Below are 16,922 nucleotides of genomic sequence, written 5' to 3'. Positions count from 1 at the left end.
GATCCTTTACTTAAACAAACAAGGCTGGGATTACACTATTTAGCAAATGATAAGGTCTTAGATTTTTGATCACATAGGATGGTGACCATTAAGAAAAATGGAATTCAAGCAGAAAATGTAGTATTTAATAAAATTTTTAATGTGATTAAATAAAATATTAGTTTTCTTTTAATGAGTGCTTAGTATGTTCTTGGCATTGTGTTGCATACTTACATGTATTATTTAAATTATTTTTTACAACAGCCTTATGATGTAGGCAATTTCATGATGTTCTTGGAAACACACATGATACCTCAACTTTCAAAATAGTTTAAAATTTGTATTATTTATACAACTACTATAAATGTAATATAGTTTTAATTCCTAAGACAATATTATTTTCTTAAAATTACATAATTCTATCACCTCACAAAAAAGTCTATGCATTAATACTGAAGAATGTAAAAATCAAAATCATCTACTATCCTTTTAGGTCATTGTTCGTATTCATCCTTAATAATCAAGTTATATTTATTTTTAACATTCATTTCTCCACTTACTTATACCTGCCTTATTCCACAAAAATCATTAGAGGCAGCTTTAGTTTTTTTGTTTAAGATTCAAAGTATGCTACATAGCATCAGCATAATCCTTACTGTTAAATAATGCAAAAGTGCAATCTTGAGAGACCATATTTCTATAATAGATTTATCTAGTATTGATATTATTATATGCAGTTCAGTTTTGGAATTTTGAGAGAGCTGTCATTCCCCATTATTAAACTCATATCGTTTCTCTTTAGAATCTTATTCAGATTTTAAGGGCTTACTAACAGTAACTAATATTTATTAGGAATTATGCATGCATTTTAAGATTTAATGCTCACACAAGCTTGTGAGTTGGGATTACTTTTATCGCCATTTTGAGATTAAAAAAAAAAACTTTAAAACTTCAGAGGGGTTACATGATATCCCAAGGTCACATAAACATCAAGCTTGAACTTGAGCCTGTCTCTACCATTTTTGCATCCTGCCATGCTGTACTTCATTACTGAAAATAAATCACCTGTTGAATACGGAACAAATACAATACATTGGAAAGACTGAGAAACCCATCTACAGCAGGAAAAAATGAAAAGCGTCAACCAGACAGAGGGAGAGAAGGAAAAGTTAAAATGTGAAAGGGTAGCTCAGAATTATCACGAAGCCAGATGTTATTATCATAGAGATATTTATGCTGGTGTGTCCAAATAATTCCTCAAAAATTAAAATATGTCTGAAACTTACTCTTTTGGATTTTAGAGTAATATATAATGCATAAAAAGATTTCTGAAATGTAATTTTAGAGCACGAACTAGGGGGGAATCAAGTGCTGTTTTCTTTCTTTCTTTCTATCCTTCTTTCCTGCCTCCCTTTCTGTCTGACTTCTTTCTTGATTTCTTGCTTTTCTTAGTTTATATTATAATATTTAAGACAAACAAAATGCTTAGCACCTTTTCTTATACTACCAAACTTGCATGAATGCATGGGGATGATTTATGCTTAACATACTACAATAAGATAATGCAAAAACCAAGGCCTCTAATGAATGATGTCACTAGTTATGATTTCCCAATATTCAAACTGTCAGTCAATAAAAGTAATTATATTATCATGAAGGTAAAATACAGGCATGACTTCTTAGTTATGGGAATCATTCACAACAGACTGAAGATTTGTAGACATACCTTAATTTGGTTTTAAGCCATGAAAAATACTTTAATTTTAGGTATAAGATCAGAAGTATTCAGGATTAGTTATTCTCACTCTAAATGCACTTTCTTAAAGTCTGACGCTAAATGGAAGAATAATACTCAGTCTAAAGTTTTTCCATTATAACTTATGATTGAAGTTGTATTTCAACAAAAATTACCTTTCGTAGATATGGTAATATTTGGTCTAAGACATTTAGAAAAATAACTAAAGTCAGTCAGTGGAAAATGGAAAACATTCTGATTAAAAAAAAATAATAGCAGATTTGGCTTTTAAATACATTAAACCATTGTTTCCTGATTTTGTGTTCTAGTCCTGACCATGTTTTCTGTGAGCAGTGTAGCAGCTCTGGACTTGTACAAATACAAAGTACGGAGCACTGGTCTTTTGTAATTACTTCTGAAAACAGGGTAGGAAGTGCCTCATTCAATCAGCCAGTGAACAAGCATACCCTTTCTAAGTATCAAAATAGTGTTCACTTCTTTTGGTTCATAAAATGTCTTCCAAAATTGTCTTAAAAAAGAAGCAACTTTGCCTCCACATACAAAACTATACCCCCCAAATCATGCAATGACACTGAATTAAATGTTTTCTTTTATCTGAAATATTCACAGAATACCATGTAAATAGATCTGCTATGTTCATCAATACCAGGGAAAATTATAATTATTTTTATATTATAATTTATATTATAAATATTTTTATATATTATAATTTATAATTATAAAAATATAAATTATAATGCATCAAAAGTTTCAATAAGGAAGGAGTCTTTCTCTTCTTTCCTATTTTCCCAGCATGACACATAAGGCTGTACCAATGTGCACATACATACATCACACACACACACCATGAATATCTTATATTCAAAAAATATTGAGTTCCTTTTTTAGGCACATTGTTGGACTATTGTACTGGATACCACATTTTTTAACATCTTTATAGAAATACAATGGCTTTACAATGTTGTGTTAGTTTCTGCTGTATAACAAAGTGAATCATCTATATGTATATATATATATATATATATATATATATATATATATATATATATATATCCCCATATCTCCTACCTCTTGCATCTCCCTCACACTATCCCTATCCCACCCCTCTAGGTGGTCACAAAGCACCAAGCTGAGCTCCCTGTGCTATGCAGCTGCTTCCCATTAGCTAACTATTTTACATTTGATAGTGTATATATGTCAAGGCAACTCTCTCACTTCGTCCCAGAATAACCTTCCCCCTCCCGATGTCCTCAAGACCATCCTCTACGTCTGTGTCTTTATTCCTGTCCTGACCCTAGGTTCTTCAGAACCAATTTTTTTTTTAGATTCCATATATTTATGTTAGCTACAGTATTTGTTTTTCTCTTTCTGACTTACTTCACTCTGCATGACAGATTCTACGTCCATGCACATCACTACAAATAACTAAATTTCATTTCTTTTTATGGCTGAGTAATATTCCATTGTATACATGTGCCACATCTTCATTAATCACTCATCAGTTGATGGACACTTAGGTTACTTCCATACCCTGGCTATTGTAAATACTGCTGCAACGAACATTGTGGTACATGACTTTTTCTGAATTATAGTTTTCTCAGGATATATGCTTAGTGTGAGATTACTGGGTCATATGGTACTTCTATTGTTAGTTTTGTAAGGAACCTCCATAATGCTCTCCATAGTGGCTGTATCAATTTACATTCCTACCAAGAGTGCAAGAGGGTTCCCTTTTCTCCACACCCTCTCCAGCGTTTGTTTGTAGATTTTTTGATAATGGCCATTCTAACTGGTGTGAGATGATACCTCATTGTGGTTTTCATTTGCATTTCTCTAATGATTAGTGATGTTGAGCATTCTTTCATGTGTTTGTTGGAAATCTGCATATATTCTTTGGAGAAATGTCTGTATAGGTCTTCTCCCAATTTTTGTATAGGGTTGTTTGTTTTTTTGATGCTGCAGGGGCTGCTTGTATATTTTGGAGGTTAATCCTTTGCTGCTTCATTTGCAAATATTTTCTCTCATTCTGAGGGTTGTCTTTTCATCTTGTTTATGGTTTCCTTTGCAGTGTGACAGTGTTTAAATTTCATTAGGTCTCATTTGTTTATTTTTGTTTTTATTTCCATTTCTCTAGGAGGTGGGTCAAAAAGGATCTTGCTGTGATTTATGTCATACTGTTCTGCCTATGTTTTCCTCTAAGAGTTTTATATTCCCTGGCCTTACATTTAGGTCTTTAATCCATTTGGAGTTTATTTTTGTGTATGGTGTTAGGGAGTGTTCTAATTTCATGCTTTTACATGTAGCCATCCAGTTTCCCTGCACCACTTATTGAAGAGACTGTCTTTTCTCCATTGTATACACTTGCCTGCTTTGTCAAAGATAAGGTGACCATATGTGCATGGGTTTATCTCTGGATTTTCTATCCTGTTCTATTGATCTATATTTCTGTTTTTGTGCCAGTACCATACTATCTTGATTATTGTAGCTTTGTAGTATAGTCTGAAATCAGGGAGCCTGATTCCTCCAGCTCTGGTTTTCTTTCTCAAGATTGCTTTGGCTATTCCGGGTCTTTTGTGTTTCCATACAAATTGTGAAATTTTTTGTTCTAGTTCTGTGAAAAATGCCATTGGTAGTTTGATAGGGATTGCATTGAACCTGTAGATTGCTTTGGGTAATGTAGTCGTTTTCACAATGTTGATTCTTCCAATCCAAGAACAGGGTATATCTCTCCAACTGTTTGTATCATCTTTAATTTCTTTCATCAGCGTCTTATAGTTTTCTGCATACAGGTGTTTTGTCTCCTTGGGTAGGTTTATTCCTAGGTATTTTATTCTTTTTGTTGCCATGGTAAATGGGGGTATTTCCTTAGTTTCTCTTTCAGATTTTTCATCATTACTGTATAGGAATACAAGAGATTTCTGTGCATTAATTTTTATCCTGCTAGTTTACCAAATTCATTCATTAGCTCTAGTAGTTTTCTGGTGGCATCTTTAGGATTCTTTATGTATAGTATCATGTCATCTGCAAAGAGTGACAGCTTGAATTCTTCTTTTCCAATTTGGATTCCTTTTATTTCTATTCCTTATCTGATTGCTGTGGCTAAAACTTCCAAAACTATGTTGAATAATAGTGCTGAGAGTGGGCAACCTTGTCTTATTTCTGATCTTAGTGTAAATGGTTTCAGTTCTTCACCACTGAGAATGGTGTTGGCTGTGGGTTTGTCATATGTATGACAAAATGTTGGCTGTGGGTTTGTCTCTATTATGTTGAGGTACGTTCCCTCTATGCCTACTTTCTGGAGAGTTTTTTTTTTATCATAAATGGTGTTGAATTTTGTCAAAAGGTTTTTCTGCATCTATTGAGATGATCATATAGTTTTTCTCCTTCAATTTGTTAAAATGTCTTTTCACATTGATTGATTTGCATATACTGCAAATGCAAGAATCCTTGCATTCTTGGGATAAACCCCACTTGAACATGGTGTATGATCCTTTTAATGTGTTGTTGGATTCTGTTTGCTAGTATTTTGTTGAGGATTTTTGCATCTTGTTCATCAGAAATATTGGCCTGCAGTTTTCTTTTATTTTGGACATGTTTGCCTGGTTTTGGTATCATGGTGATAGTGGCCTCACAGAATGCATTTGGGAGTGTTCTTCCCTCTGCTATATTTTGGAAGAGTTTGAGAAGGATAGGTGGTAGCTCTTCTCTGAATGTTTGATAGAATTCATCTGTGAAGCCAACTGGCCGTGGGCTTCTGTTTGTTCAAAGATTTTTAATCACACTTTCAATATCAGTGCTTGTGATTGGTCTGTTTATATTTTCTATTTATCCCTGGTTCAGTCTTGGAAGGTTGTGCTTTTTTGAGAATTTGTCCATTTCTTCCAGGTTGTCCATTTTATTGGCATAGAATTGCTTGTAGTAACCTCATGATCCTTTGCATTACTGCAGTATCAGTTGTTACTTCTCCTTTTTTATTACTAATTCTGTTGATTTGAATTTTCTCCTTTTCTTGATGAGTCTGGCTAATGGTTTATCAATTTTGTTTATCTTCTCAAAGAACCAGCTTTTAGTTTTGCTGATCTTTGCTATCGTTTCCTTCATTTCTTTTTCATTTACTTCTGATCTGATCTTTATGATTTCTTTCCTTCTGCTAACTTTGGGCGTTTTTTTGTTCTTCTTTCTCTAATTGCTTCCGGGGTAAAGTTAGGTTGTTTATTTGAGAGTTCTTGTTTCTTGAGGTAGGATTGTAATGCTATACACTTCCCTCTTAGAACTGCTTTTGCTAGCCTATAGGTTTTGGGTGGTCGTGTTTTCATTGTCATTTGTTTATAGGTATTTTCTGATTTCCTCTTTGATTTCTTCAGTGATCTATTGGTTATTTAGTAGCCTATTGTTTGGTCTCCGTGTGTTTGTATTTTTTACAGTTTTTTTTCCCTGTAATTGATATCTAGTCTCATAGCATTGTGCTCAGAAAAGATACTTGATATGATTTCAAGTTTGTTAAGTTTACCAAGGCTTGATTTGTGACACAAGATATGATCTATCCTGGAGAATTTTCCATAATCACTTGAAAAGAAAGTGTATTCTGTTGTTTTTGGATGGAATGTACATAAATATCAATTAAGTCCATATTATTTAATGTGTCACTTAAAGCTTGTGTTTCCTTGTTTATTTTCACTTTGATTGATCTGTCCATTGGTGAAAGTGGAGTGTGGAAGTCCCTTACTATTATTGTATTTCTGTCTATTTACCCTTTTATGGCTGTTAGCATTTGCCTTAGGTTTTGAGGTGCTCCTATGTTGGGTGCATAAATATTTACAATTGTAATATCTTCTTCTTGGATCGATCCCTTGATCATTATGTAGTGTCCTTCTTTGTCTCCTGTTAATAGTCTTTATTTTAAAGGCTATTCTGTCCAATATGAGAACTGCTACTCCAGCTTTCTTTTGATTTCCATTTGCATGGAATATCTTTTTCCATCTGCTCACTTTCTGTCTGTATGTGTCCCTAGGTCTGAAGTGGGTCTCTTGTAGACAGCATATATATGGGTCTTGTTTCTGTATCCATTCAGCCAGTCTATGTCTTTTGGTGGGAGCATTTAATCCATTTACATTTAAGGTAGTTATCAGTATGTATGTTCCTATTACCATTTTCTTAATTGTTTTGGGTTTGTTATTGTACGTCTTTTCCTTCTCTTGTGTTTCCTAATTAGAGAAGTTCCTTTAGCATTTGTTGTAAAGCTGGTTTGGTGGTGCTGAACTCTCAGCTTTTGCTTGTCTGTAAAGGTTTTAATTTCTCCTTCGAATCTGAATGAGATCCTTGCCGGGCAGAGTAATTTTCATTGTAGGTTTTTCCGTTTCATCACTTTACATATGTCCTGCCAGTCCCTTCTGGCTTGCAGAGTTTCTCTGAACAATCAGCTGTTAACCTTATGGGGATTCCCTTGTATGTTATTTGTTGCTTTTCCCTTGCTACTTTTAATATTTTTTCTTTGTATTTAATTTTTGATAGTTTGATTAATATGTATGTTGGCGTGTTTCTCCTTGGATTTATCCTGTATGGGACTCTCTGTGCATCCTTGACTTGATTACTTCCTTTCCCATGTTAGAGAATTTTTCATCTATAATCTCTTCAAATATTTTCTTGGTCCCTTCATTTTTCTCTTCTTCTTCTGGGACCCTTATAATTAGAATGTTGGTGCCTTTAATGTTGTCTGTGAAGTCTCGGAGAATGTCCTCAATTCTTTTCATTCTTTTTTCTTTATTCTGCTCTGTGGTAGTTATTTCCACTTTTTAATCTTCCAGGTCACTTATCTGTTCTTCTGCCTCAAGTATTCTGCTATTGATTCCTTCTAGAGAATTTTCTATTTCATTTATTGTGGTGTTCATCATTGTTTGTTTGCTCTTTAGTTCTTCTAAGTCCTTGTTAAACATTTCTTGTATTTTCTCCATTCTATTTCCAAGATTTTTGATCATCTTTACCAACATTACTCTGAATTCTTTTTCAGGTAGACTGCCTATTTTCTCTTCATTTGTTTGGTCTGGTGGGTGTTTGCCTTGCTCCTTCATCTGCTGCATATTTCCCTGTCTTCTCATTTTGCTTAACTTACTGTGTGGGGTCTCCTTTTTCGCAGGCTGCAGGTTTGTAGTTCCCATTGTTTTTGGTGTTTGCCCCCAGTGGGTAAGGTTGTTCAGTGGGTTGTGGAGGGTTCCTGGTGGAGGGGACTGGTGCCTTTGTTCTGGTGGATGAGGCTGGATCATGTCTTTCTGGTGGGCAGGACCACGTTCAGTGCTGTGTTTTGGGGTGTCTGTGAGCTTGTTATGATTTTAGTCATCCTGTCTACTAGTGGGTGGGGTTGTGTTCCTGTCTTGCTAGGTGTTTTGCATGGGGTGTCCAGAACTAGCTTTCTGGTTGTTGAGTGGAGCTGGGTCTTAGCGTTGAGACAGAGATCTCTGGGAGAGCTCTCACCAATTTCTATTATGTGGGGCCGGGATGTCTCTAGTGGTCCAATGTCCTGAACTTGTCCCTCCCACCTCAGAGGCTCAGGCCTGGCACCTGGCCAGAGCACCAAGACCCTGTTAGCCACATAGCTCACAATAAAAGGGAGAAAAAAAAGAAAGAAAAAAATAAAAGTACAAGAAAGTTATTAAAATACAAACTAAAAATTATTAAAAATAAAGAAATATAATACATAATTAAAAAAATTGTAAAACAAAGAGCAAGCAAACCAATAAATAAATCCAATGATAACAAGCACTAAAAACTATACTAAGATAAACATAAAAATCAGAAACTAGTCAGCTGCGTACAAAAACACCAAGTCTACATTTGCTCCCAAAATCCACCGCCTCAATTTTGGGATGGTTCATTGTCAATTCAGGTATTCCACAGATGCAGCGTACTTCAAGTTGATTGTGGGGATTTAGTCTGCTGTTCCTGAAGCTGCTGGGAGAGATTTCCCTTTCTCTTCTTTGTTTGCACAGCTCCTGGGGTTCAGCTTTGGATTTGGCCCCACCTCTGCATGCAGGTAGCCCTCTGGCATGTGTTCTTCACCCAGACAGGAGGGAGTTAAGGGAGTGGCTGATTAGGGGGCTCTGGCTCACTCATGCCGGTGGGAGGGAGGGGTACAGAATGTGGGGCGAGCCTGCGGTGGCAGAAGCCTGTGTGACTTTGCAACAGCCTGAGGCATGCTGTGTGTTCTTCCGGGGAAATTGTCCATGGATCACAGAACCCTGGCAGTGGCAGGCTGCACAGGCTCCCAGGAGGGGAGGTGTGGAGAGTGATCTGTGCTTTCACACAGAATTATTGGTGGCTGCAACAGCAGCCTTAGTGTTTCATGCCCGTATCTGGTGTCCACGCTAATAACAATGGCTCACGCCTATCTCTGAAGCTCATTTAGGCGGTGCTCTGAATCTCCTCTCCTCCTGCACCCCGAAACAATGGTCTCTTGCCTCTTAGGCAGTTCCAGTCTTTTTCCCAGACTCTCTCCCCATTAGCTGTGGTGCACTATCACCCTTCAGGCTGTGTTCACGCAGCCAATCTCAGTCCTCTCCCTGGGGTCTGACGTCCGAAACCCGAGCCTCAGCTCCCAGCCCCCACCTGTCCTGGTGGGTGAGCACACAAGGTCTCAGGCTGGTGAGTGCTGGTCAGCACCGATCCTCTGTGCGGGAATCTCTCTGCTTTGCCCTCTGCACCACTGTTGCTGCACTCTCCTCCGTGGCTCTGAACCTTCCCCCACGTCCAGCCCCCGTCTCTGCCAGTGAAGGGGCTTCCTAGTGTGTGGAAACTTTTCCTCCTTCACAGCTCCTTCCCAGAGGTCCAGGTCCCATCTCTATTCTTTTGGCTGTTTTTTTCTTTTGCCCTACCCAGGTACATGGAAAGTTTCTTGCCTTTGGGGAATTGTGAGGTCTTCTGCCAGCCTTCAGTAGGTTTTCTGAAGGAGTTGTTACACATGTAGATGTATTTTTGATGTATTTGTGGGCAGGAAGGTGATCTCCATGCCTTACTCCACCACCATCTTGAAGGTTATCATATCACATATTTTTGACACTAATTATTAGCTGAATACATTATATGTTAATTTGGGGAAATGAAACTTAAATTTTAGATCTACCATCTTAAACTTCTACCACATGTAATAGAGTAATGCCGCTCTCTATTAACTGAAATTTAAAAAAATAATTCTTTTGAATGCAGTTATCATAAGGATTAAATAATTGTCATCAGAAAAAAAAAGGAGATTGGAGCAAATGAAACAGAGTATAGTTCAGCAAATATGAAAAGTATGTCAATGCCTTATGTGAGGTAAGGTTTCAAAATATAGTATTTCTCAGGATTTACTTTACCTAAACTAGAGAATTTCTTACTGATCTTCCTATTGTCCACTTGTTGAGTACTGATTGGTAATTCACCAAATATAGATTTCCTCACTAAACCCCCAACTCAGTGTTTTAAATTTACTTGTTTTGTAGATGAAGTTGGGTTTGAAATTCAAATAGTATGAAGTTTACTTTTTTCCTAATCTGTTGGAAACAATCTACTGAATATTTGAAAATATCAACACATAACAATTGTTTTCTACCTCTCATTTCCCTCCAGGCTCTTCCAAAATGCCTTCCTCTTTAAGCATGCTTTATGGACTTGAGTGGTAGTTGGTTAAGTCATACACTGGCCAAACAATGCAAAATTGATATTAAAATATAAATCTTATCCGATGAATAGATAGGAAACTGTTTCATTTGTAGGAAACTACAAAATCATTTGGATTCCCAAATCATTAAAATTGTGATTACAGGGATAAAAAGGTATATAAGAAAATGCAAAAACCAGGTAATATTTGCTAGTATCTTACCATCTAGCTGTGAGTACTAGGAATGTACTGTATGTTACTTCATTTATGAAAAAATCACAACAGCATTTATGAATTTTCATGTGTAACTTCACCATGCACAAAAGGCATAGATATTTAGTCATTTGTAATTTTACCATATGCAAATTTGACTCTTACAAGATTTAGGACTTACATGTGGTGCAGACCCAGAAAATGGCCCATCTTCCACATTTCAGTGGGATTTACTCAATTTCTAGTTGTCATGGACTACACAGTAATTTTTTTTTTATTACTGTTTTTTGTGAAAATGACTCTAAAAGAAAGCCAAATGCTTTTATTGCCTTTTATAAAATAAATTTCGTACTAGAGACCTATTTAGCAATTTGGGAATTTGCAAGGGTTTGGGGATCTGCTTTATTATGTCTCAGATTGTCACTGAGAGAAATCTAAGTAAATCCGTCATGACAGATAAAAGACTATTTTGTCTTAAAGCTTAAGGAATGAAAGCATTCTCCTATAAAATAAACTGCTATAAATACAAAGCTCATAGAAACCTAAAGCCTTTCCTCTAAGGTTTAAGCTTAAGGAAACCAACACAAGCTAGGTCTGAAGGACTTGGCCCCTTCCTGCAACAACAAAGTGTGGACATCAAGGCTTATAGCTAGAAGCCATCTGCCTTTTACAGCTCCTGCTACAAATGTGGGGATTACCTCATCAATCCCTTCCTAGTGACTAAATTAACACATACATACCATTTATGATCAAACTAATGAGATCTCCTCCTTCTTGACTGCGGATTATTTTTCTACTCTCTTTAGGAGGTAATATCACAATTTTGCTTCCCCTTTGCCCTCTTTAACTCAGATACAGAGATTCCCTCCCAGATTCATTTTTTAAACTGTGATTTAGTTACTAGTGCACAGTTAAAATAGGATTAACTTTTCTCTACTCATTCAGTCCCATGTTCCCAGTCCAGATGCTCATTTGGAATCATGAGTAACAGTTGTAATTCACATAGAAGTCTATTGGTCCTCTGCCTTTTTTTCAACCCAGCTGTATTACTCTATTACCTCATTTTCCAATTTCAGCCTCAGAATATATCTGATGGACAGGTGAAGCAAGTTCAGCTATAATCATGCTATATAACCTTGTCTACACCATGTTTTCTTTTTCTCTTTACAATATGAATATATATTAACAGATATGGAATCCGTGATTCCATAATCTCTGGGACAATCTACAGAAAACAGAGATGCCTAGAATAGAATCTGAAAGGTTAAAGAAAGAGTGCTCTCTTCTCTGGCTAGAAGATAATGCCAAGTTTGTGGCAAGGCTCTGTCTAAAGGGAAATTCTGCACAGACCTCTTTGTTAAATCTCTTCATAGGAAGATGATCAGGGAAAATGTACTGGGGTTTTAATAACTGTGACCTATTCTAGATAAACCACTATTTCAGTACTTTGCGGACCTTGCCAAATGGTTTCATAATGTAAATATTCTCTGCAGCAGTCAAATAAAAAGAAACTGGCTATGTTTTAACCCATTATCTACTGGTAGGGATTTTGAGTATTTGGCCTATAAACACTGTTAGAAAAAATTTTAAATGCCTTATCTTAACATGAATTTTTAGACTTTTTTTCCTTACAAAATATATACAAAATCATTAGGAATTTAGAAAATATAAAGAAATAGAAATCCATAATTCCATCAACCCAATTTAGATAATTGGCCCCTACCACAAACAACATTTTAGACATCTGTATCATTCTTAGGTTGAACAAGCAGGATTCATGTACTGTACTCAAAGCAGTGTTACAGTAGTTCCCTGTTATCCATAGTTTCACTTTTAGAGGTTTCAGATGCTCGTGGTCAACTGCAGTCCAAAGTACACTGAACGGAAAATTCCAAAAATACTATTCCTAAGTTTTAAACTACGGGCTGTTCTGAGTAGCTTGATGTCATCTCAGGCTGTCCCACTCCATCCAGCCAGGATGTGAATTGTCCCTTTGCCCAGCATATCCATGCTGTATATCCTAACCTGCCCATTAGTCACTAAGCAGCCCTCTAAATTATCAGAATGACGTTGGTGGTATCACACTCACATAATTTTTATTATAGTATATTGTTATATGTTCTATTTTATTATTAGTTATTGTTGTTAATCTCTTACTATGCCTAATTATAAGTGAAACACTATCATAAGTATATATGTATAGGAAAAAGCATAGTATATGTAGGGTTTGGTACTAACTGTGGTTTCAGGCATCCACTGGGAGTCTTGGAACTTATCCTTCATGGGTAAGTGGGTCTGTTGTGCTTTGTTTTCCACTGTCCCTTTAAAACATCTGGAAAAGAACATTCTTCCTCAAACAACTAGAGGAAGAGTTCTTCTGATTACTGGTAATAAAATGTCCTCTAAGCAATTTGAATCGCTTGTCTTAAGTAAGTAATTAGAATGCCTAGTCTCATACCATGATCAAATCTGTACCATTGATTTAAAATGTCATCATTTTGCCCCTCTACCAGATTGGGGCTGTTTTGGGGGAAAGAGTATACTCTACCTTATTTCCTTCCTCATGCACTTGTGATACTCATCTATAAACTGAAGATAATAATCTGTACCTCAACACTATGGTTATTGTAAAGATTAATGTGAAAATACATTAAAAATGCTTAGAAAAATATTTAATCCATATTTCTAACAATGTTACTTTTAGAAGTAACTATAAATGTAATCATTATTCTATAATTATTATAAATGTCCTCTTTATAATTTATTTGTTTGACTTATGAGGATTTTCACATATTAAATATTCTTCACATTGTAATTGTTGTATTCAGCTGTACAAATGTAGCATAATTTTCAGTGCTAAACTGGATGTATATATCATTTCAAATATTTTCTCACATCATTGGTAATCATTGTGTTCATCATCTCTGATTTTTTTCCCCTTTAGAATATACTGTTGAAATGGAATTACTGGGTCAAAATGATAATTTTAAGGCCTTTAATACATACTAACAAATCCTACAAAAATCCTACAAAATATCCTACAAAAATTATTATCAGTGTGTATTATATTTTCAAGACTAACTTAAAATTCTGGCCTATTTTCTACTATCAGACATTGATTTAAGTATAAGAGCATCCTTGGAAAATAAAAAACAGGCACAGAATGTTCTCTTGGGTCCTTACAGAGTGTGCCAACAGATTTCTGGAAACATTTTTTGCTCCTGGGAATTAGCTAATCTCATATAGGTTTGAATGAGGAGAAATCCAATATATCTTCAGAACCAGAGCATTCCAGGGACATAACTACATAACTATACTGATCATTCTTTCTTAATAGAAAAAGAAAATGAAGTAAGAATGAGCAGTAGTGACTCTCTATTGTGGTGGCTCATTATGAGATACTTAGATTGAACTGCTTTAATTATGTAAATGCATCTGGTGGATGAGTATTAATAAACTCTTTAAATAAAATAAATCATAATTCTGCTTTTCCTTAGTATATTATATTTTAATTAAATTTCTGAGCACAGTCAGTAACTGTGAAGTTATACAGTTGACAAAAATTAATCACTAAGGAGTGTAAATCAGCGAGATACTAGTCTAACATAAAGCACATGGTAATTAGATCAGATTAGAAGTTTTGCAGATGTCGCGAGAAGAAGACACTGTGGTTCTCATTTTTAGCATTCCAGATAGGTATTATGAAGGAAACGCCAATTTTATGAAGGTCCCACAAACTCACAATATCTTAAAGGTCTTAATATAAAATTATCCATTTTGGAAAGGTTATCTTCCTGTGATACCGTACGCCTCTTTGTCTTTCCACTCTCTTGCTTTCCCTGACACACACACACACACACACACACACACACACACACACTCACTCTCTCTCTCTTCATGTTCTCATATGCACATGTAACCCCAACTGAACAAAATATTCACCCTACCACCAAATAACAGCCATTGGACCAACCTTATAAAGTAGTGGCAGTTTTCCTAATTTCAGGAGTGCAATCTGATTTGTGACATTTTTCATTTTTTTAATCCTATTTAAATCATCTGCATTTCCATAACTCACATCAATGACTTCAGCCTGAAAGAGAAGACAAAGAAAAATAAAGCCCTGTCAGAAGCATTACAGCAAATTGCCCATTTAGCATAACAAAATCATTCATAGTAATTCAAAACGTTCAAAGGAGAACTAATCTCTCTCTTACCCTGTCCCAATCATGACCTTTCTATTTCTATCAGGGTACAACAATTCTCCTTTGAGAAGTCACTTGAGAAAAAGGTTTAGATTCATTTTTGCTTTGCAGTCTCTTCTAAACAAATTACAAACCCTGTTTATGCCTCTAACAGACCACCCAGTTTGGTATATTCTTACATTCATGTTTCTGGAATTTGAATCATTTTACAAGATGCTGTAAAATTAATTTCCTTAAGGTTCAACAACAATCATACTACTCTTAGATGTGAAAACAACTCAAAGATTCTCTACTGTTATCCAAATTAAGTACAAAGTTCACAATGCACAGCTGTTCAGGATGTGCATATATCCAGCTGTGAATGACAACCCCCTGGGTTATGCAGGATACAACCTATACAGCCACCTGTACCACTGTGAAATTCAAGACTTTAGAATATAACACCAAACAACTACTTCTGTCACATTTCCCACTACTCCCTTAGAGTTATGTTTCATATCAATATTTCTCATTTTTAAAAGTCTCATTTTATTAATGCAAAAATTGTATGCCTTCCTGGAAATTTTACTGGGAATCCTATGATTTAGTGAACCCCATCCCACGCTTTGAAACGTACTGCCCTGAGAGTTCCATCCAGCATACTCCTACAGCCAAGAGGATTCCTTTGGACTTTACTTTCTGGAATTTCTATTATTAAAATAATAGCTGTTATGCCTTCCAGTCATAAAATTATAATACTAAATGTGCTGTTTCAGGAGGGAGGATCTTCAAGATGGCGGAGGAGTAAGATGTGGAGATCACCTTCCTCCCCACAAATACATCAGAAATACATCTACATGTGGAACAACTACAGGACACCTACTGAATGCTGGCAGAAGACCTCAGCCTTCCCCAAAGGCAAGAAACTCCCCACGTACCTGGGTAGGGAAAAAGAAAAAAAGGAAAAACAGAGAGAGAAGAATAGGGACGGGACCGGCACTTCTGGGAGGGAGCTGTGAAGAAGGAAAAGTTTCCACACACTAGGAAGCCCCTTCACTGGTGGGGAGAGGGGGTGGGCAGGGTAGGGAATCTTTGGAGCCACAGAGGAGAGCGCAGCAAGAGGGGTGCAGACGGCAAAGCAGAGAGATTCCTCCATAGAGAATGGGTGCTGACCAGCACTCACCAGCCTGAGAGGCTTGTCTGCTCACCCGCCAGGGCAGGTGGGGGCTGGGAGCTGAGGCTTGGGCTTTAGAGATCAGACCCCAGGGAGAGGACTGGGGTTGGCTGGGTGAACACAGCCTGAAAGGGGCTAGTGCACCACAGCTGGCCAGGAGGGAGTCTGGGAAAAAGTATGGAATGGCCAAAGAGGCGAGAAACCATTGTTATGGGATGCGTGAGGAGAGGAGATTCAGAGCACTGACTAAACGAGCTTCAGAGACAGGCGTGAGCTGCGGCTATCAGCACAGACACCAGAGACAGGCATGAAACGCTAAGGCTGGTAGTGCAGCCACCAAGAATCCTGTGTGCAAGCACAGGTCACTGTCCACACCTCCCCTCCCGGGAGGCTGTGCAGCCCGCCACTGCCAGGGTCCCGTGATCCAGGGACAACTTCCTTGGGAGAACACATGGCATGCCTCAGACTGATGCAACGTCATGCCGGCCTCTGCCTCTGCAGGCTAGCTCCGCATGCTGTATCCCTCCCTCCCCCCAGACTGAGTGAGCCAGAGCCCCCTAATCAGCTGCTACTTTAACCCCGTCCTGTCTGAGAAAAGAACAGAGGCCCTCAGGTGACCTACACACAGAGGTGTGGCCAAATCCAAAGCTGAAACCCAGGAGCTGTGCAAAACAGGAGAGAAAGGGAAATTTCTCCATGCAGTCTCAGGAGCAGTGGATAAAATCTCTGCAATCAACTTGGTGTAACCTGCATCTGTGGAACACCTGAATGGAAAACGAATCATCCCAAAATTGAGGCAGTGGATTTTGGGAGCAACTGTAGACAGGGGGTTGGCCGTACGCAACTGACCAGTTTTTGATCTTTATGTTTATCTTAGTTTACTTTTTAGCGCTTGTTATCATTGGTGGATTTGTTTATTGATTTGGTGGCTCTCTTCTTATGTTTTCTTTTTTTATTACTTTTTAAATTTTTTATTTTAATACTTTT

The 16,922-nt window shown here is 36.9% G+C and overlaps 1 protein-coding gene across 9 annotated transcripts in view; it reads right to left on the bottom strand.

Annotated features, from left to right (window-relative positions):
• NAALADL2 (N-acetylated alpha-linked acidic dipeptidase like 2) overlaps positions 1–16,922 on the bottom strand; it is a 1,497,545-nt gene that overhangs the window by 635,369 nt on the left and 845,254 nt on the right. For all 9 annotated transcript variants that reach the window (XM_079922501.1, XM_079922499.1, XM_079922500.1 and 6 more), the window contains one exon: positions 14,551–14,670. In XM_079922501.1, the coding sequence (XP_079778627.1) occupies positions 14,551–14,670 (120 nt within the window). The remainder of the gene's footprint in view (positions 1–14,550; positions 14,671–16,922) is intronic.

The sequence above is a fragment of the Stenella coeruleoalba genome (genome assembly GCF_951394435.1).
Source record: "Stenella coeruleoalba genome assembly, chromosome: 5".
Taxonomy (NCBI): Eukaryota; Metazoa; Chordata; class Mammalia; order Artiodactyla; family Delphinidae; genus Stenella; species Stenella coeruleoalba.
Note: the sequence above shows the minus strand (reverse complement) of the source record. Positions and strands in the feature narration are given on the sequence as shown.